We start from the raw sequence: 4,498 nt of genomic DNA on the forward strand, positions 1-4,498 counted from the left end.
GCATGGCTGGGCGAGTGAGCAGGCGGGTGGGCTTACCCGATTTGAACTGGAGAATGAGGCCGGCCAGCCAGGGTGCCTTGTTGCAGGGGTGGGGGGAGGCGATAGGACAACAGTCCCTCCGCCCCACCTGCCACCACCATCCACAGGGCCACAGCCCACGCACCCCACTCCCAGCCTTAGCCTAGCCCAAGAAGGAGGCTCTCTGGACGGACTCCCCGCCCCACTGCCCTGCCAGGTCCTTCCTGGGCCCCAGGCCTGGTGCTTGGGGGACTGTGAGGAAACAGGTGGACCCCACCGGTCATTTCCTTTGGGTGGGAGGAAAATGGAGCTGGGGCAGCAGGTGTTGGCAGCTTCTTGGTGTCTTTGAGACCCGTGGACCAGTGGTAGGCAGGCAGGCAGGACTGAGTCTCTGTGAGGGCAGAGAGGGCTCCTGTGTGAGGCTGGCGGGAGAAGCAGCTCCCTCCAGGAGCTCTGTGACAATGCCTGCCATGGCCACTCTGTGCATGCCAGGCTGGGGCCCACTGGCTCTTGGTTAATGCCCCATCCCAGCCATGGGTGGCAAGCAGGGAGGGCAGGCAGAGGCTCAGAGGCGGTGACTTGTTCAGGGTCTTGGGCAGCAGAAAAGAAACTGGAACCCAGGTGCACTGCACTCCCCAAGCCAGTGCTGTTGACGACGCCATTGTCTGTGCTCGGAGCAGCAGAGGGGTCCCGCTGGGTGCTGTCACCTGAATCTGCAGAGGGACCCCCACCCGGAGACGGGGTGGCTCAGATGGCTGTGTGTGTAATTTAGTAATTAATTTTATTGAGACACAATATTTGTACGTCTTTATGGGGTACAGTATGGTAATTTGATACAAACTAATCAAATCGCAATAATAAGCATTTCCATTTCTTCAAATTTGATCATTTTTATGTGTTGGGAGTTCTGTATTCTCATTCTCTAGTCATCTTGCCATATATAAGTTGCTTTAACAAGTAGTTACCCTACTGTGCTATAGAAAAGCAGAACGAATCCCTCCCTTCTGTGCTTTAACTTCTTTCCATCCCTGCTTCTAACTGTCCCTTCCCAGCCTCGAGACCACTTTCTAGACGGGGCCACCCCACCTTCCACCCCCTGAAGAGGAAGGATCCGAAACAAGGCCACTGCCCTCCCATCTCAGCCTCCCACCCGTGCAGGCACACTCACACACACACACGCCTGGCTCCTGTGGAAGGGACACCAGAGAGGAGGGCTCCTTGGAGACTTTTCATTGGCTCTTTTCTGAACATTCTCACTGGAACAGCGGCAGCACCCCTCACTGGGCTGTTGTCGTGGGTCAGGAGGGCATCTGCTCAGGCTCGGGGCCCTGCTGGGCTGCAGGCTTGTCCTCAGCGCCCTCCTCCTGCTCGGGCTCCGTCAGCAACAGCTTGCTCTTCACTGGAAGCTGCTCCTCCTCCTCTTCCTCCTCCTCCTCCTCCTCCTCCTCTTCCTCCTCCTCCTCCTCCTCCTCCTCCTCTGATGACAGGGAGAAGTTATCCTGACTCACACAGGCCAGCAGCTTCTTCATGGTAGGTTCGTGGCCCCTGCTGTGGCCCATGCCGTGGCCCCTGCTGAGCTTGGTGCAGCTGGAACCCATTGCTCTCCTCAGCTCTCTCCAGACTAGGAGGGGAGGTGGGCTGAGAGGAGCAGAGGGCTCCGAGGGCGGGGCATGGGGTGCCGACATCACAAAGGGCTCCTGGGGCCCACGCCCCTCAGTGGCCCTTCAGCCGACCTTGGCCGACCTTGGTCACGGGGAGGGGGCATCAGCCTCATCTGTCCAGGGGAAGTCCTCCTGTTTGCTGGAATGAGACTTGGGGGTAGAATGTCCCAGAAATGCCCAAAAGAGAGCCATTGACAGTTTGTAGAGGGGAGGTCAGAATAGTGATTGGCATAGGGCAGGGGCACGAGGGAGCCTTCTGGCAGGGCCAGGAGTAGTGGGTTTCTTGGGGTGCCTACACCTTCCCTTGTGCCATGCATAACAAAAGCATCCTTGCAGGACTAGGGTGCAGCTGCGTGGTAGAGTGTGTGCTTAGTATGCACGACACCCTGGCTATCCCCAGCACTCCTGACAGTGTGGTCCTCCAACATCTTGACAGGAAAGGCAGCAGCTCCTAAGTATTGGGGGATGCATCTTAAGGTGTCTTGGATGCCCCTCAGCAGTGCTGCTTGTGTCTGCACCACGATTTCACACAGGATGGTCTGGGAAGAAGGAGTGCTAGACATCCATTTAGATCAGGTGTTGCTGCAGGTGTCCCTCTGGCAGGTGTCAGTGGGAAGACAGCCACCACCAGACAGAGGGGATCCTCCCCGAACCTGTCTTGGCCTCACCCAGCCCTCACTCCTTCCCTTTCCCAGCTGACCTTGAGGATCGCAGACTACACCCTGGGGCTGCCGTTATTTTCAGTAACTTTTATACTGTGCCACGCAGTCGGGCAGAGATAAAGGGGACTTTTCCCCTTTCAGGGGGCGGGTGGGCAGGTAAGCATGACATCCTCAGGTTGAATAATGTGGCCATGGGCGCGGTGAAGGGACAGGTGACAGGGCAGGACAGCACCATGAGCTGCTGCCTGGGAACCCGTCCTCCTAGACCCAGAAAGGGCTATGTCTGCCCCCACAGAGGAGACGGGCAGCCAGTGAGTTCTTTGTCAAGCTTTATTTGGCAGGTGACTGTGCTCATCGCTCAGATCTTGTGGGCTCCTTGGCAACTCAGGGTTGAGGTATCAACATGGGAGGGGTGTTATGGCCTTGCCTCCTGTTCCTTGGGCAGGTGACTTTTCCATAGCTTCCGGCAGGGCCTGGGAAGGTTTAGTGGTACCTCCTGCATCTTCTCCTTCTTCTGCAACCTTTTGGGAGGAATAGTTGATTGGGAGCCCTTTGGGGGATCTGGGTGGGGATGGGGTTTAGGGTCAGACAATGGGATCCCAGCCTCCCTCCCAGCTGTGCTTCATTCAGCATAGGTGCAAAGGGCCTGGGGTTGGTGGGGCAGGGTTGGGGCAGACCTTGGCGACGTCGCCTCCTACAGATGCATCTCCTGCGCCTTCGGCAGGATGGGTGCCACCTTCTGTGGATCCGGCATAGCCTCCTCCGAGAACAGCACCTATGCCTGTAGTGGCGGCCTCTGTATGTCCTCCTGTAGGCCTCCGCGTGCTCTGGGCTCAGCCCCCGCTCCTGCTCCTGGCCCTCACCAGACTCCGGGCTGTGCGCCTGGAGCGGGGCGCTCCCTGGGCCTCCTGATGTGGCACTGGACCGTTGTTCCAGGAGCTGGGGAGAGGGGCGGCTCCAGGCTGAGGCTGCAGCTGACCTGGGGAGAAGGGCCACAGCTTGCCCACCTGCTCTTGCTGTTGGTTGGTCTGGTTGCTGGGCGCTCGGGGCTTGTATATAAAGGGGGCCCTCACTAAGACCCGGCAGCCCATCCCACGATTATCCCCACTCTACCCAGTACCCTCTGTGAGGGCAGCACAAGCCAGGGGCTGCAGTCCTGGCACAGAGGCCCTGGCCGTGCCCATGAAATGCATCCCCAGTCGTGAGGAAGAAGCTGCTTTTTGTCTACACCCCATCCTCCTCCTACCGAGTGGTGGGAATTCATAGGTGGTCATGCTAGAAGCTTCCCCACTTCCTTGGTGTTGTGTCATGGTCGACTCTAGAATTTTACGTGATCTCAGTGTTGGGGGATGTCTTCATGCCTGGGCACATTGTGTAGCATTTGTCCCCTTGTGCTTGATGATCCACCGAAGACCAGAAGCAGAGTCATGGCAGCTGAAGCCCTAGTTTCCCTCTCGTGGAGGACAGAGGGGATGTGGTCCTGCTGTCTCTTGGGGAGGAAAGGGGGACATGGTGACAGAGCAGTGCCCTCCCCTAAAGGCATCCCCATGCTAATGCATGAACCGAACGGGTGCGCAGGTGTGACTGAGGGTCTGCAGATGGGGAGCGGGCCTCATCACTTGGGGGATCCCGTGCGATCACAGAGTCCTTTGGAGAGAGGGGGAAGGCAGGGAGAGGTGTGCAGAGGCTGTGCCGCTGGCCTTGAGGATGGCACTCTAGATGCTGGAGAGGCCAGACAACAGGTTCTGCCCCAGAGCCCCGAGACACCTTGATTGTGGCCCCATTAGACCCACTTGGACTTCTGACCTGCAGAACTGTGTCATAAGCTCGTGTTGGTATAAGCTTCGGAGTGTGTGGTGATTTGTCAAAGTGGCCACAGGAGAGGAAGCAGGCTTAGTCCTGGGGCCTCGCAGGAGTGAAGGGTGACCCTGCCTTTCCTGAATTTAAATGCTGCTCCCTTTCAGGACAAAGAAACTTTATAAGGGGCTCAGTCTCCCCTCAGGCAATTGGTAAAAATATGAATGCCTAGCTAGGTTCACATCTCCGTGTCTAGCAATATGGTCAAAATACAAGAAAAGCAAATCCCCAAAAAGTCCACCTGGGGGGCTGCCTGTCCCCCGGCCTGCTGTCTTCCTCCTCCTTGCCTTGCTGGAGTGT

The 4,498-nt window shown here is 57.6% G+C and overlaps 1 protein-coding gene across 1 annotated transcript; it reads right to left on the bottom strand.

The window, feature by feature from the left end:
• Positions 1–1,241: 1,241 nt before the first annotated feature.
• On the bottom strand, positions 1,242–2,399 carry Prm3 (protamine 3). Its single transcript, XM_004864895.3, has one exon. It carries the CDS (start codon positions 1,701–1,703, stop codon positions 1,317–1,319), a length of 387 nt encoding a protein of 128 aa, XP_004864952.2. The 5' UTR covers positions 1,704–2,399; the 3' UTR covers positions 1,242–1,316.
• Positions 2,400–4,498: the final 2,099 nt, after the last annotated feature.

This window comes from Heterocephalus glaber, unplaced genomic scaffold (genome assembly GCF_053883595.1).
Source record: "Heterocephalus glaber isolate CG9 unplaced genomic scaffold, H.glaber_assembly_v1.0 deba00000943, whole genome shotgun sequence".
Classification (NCBI taxonomy): Eukaryota; Metazoa; Chordata; class Mammalia; order Rodentia; family Bathyergidae; genus Heterocephalus; species Heterocephalus glaber.

Bases quoted from the DNA above. Each gene is read 5' to 3' on its own strand.
- Prm3 (XM_004864895.3), bottom strand. From the start codon at position 1,703: ATGTCGGCACCCCATGCCCCGCCCTCGGAGCCCTCTGCTCCTCTCAGC.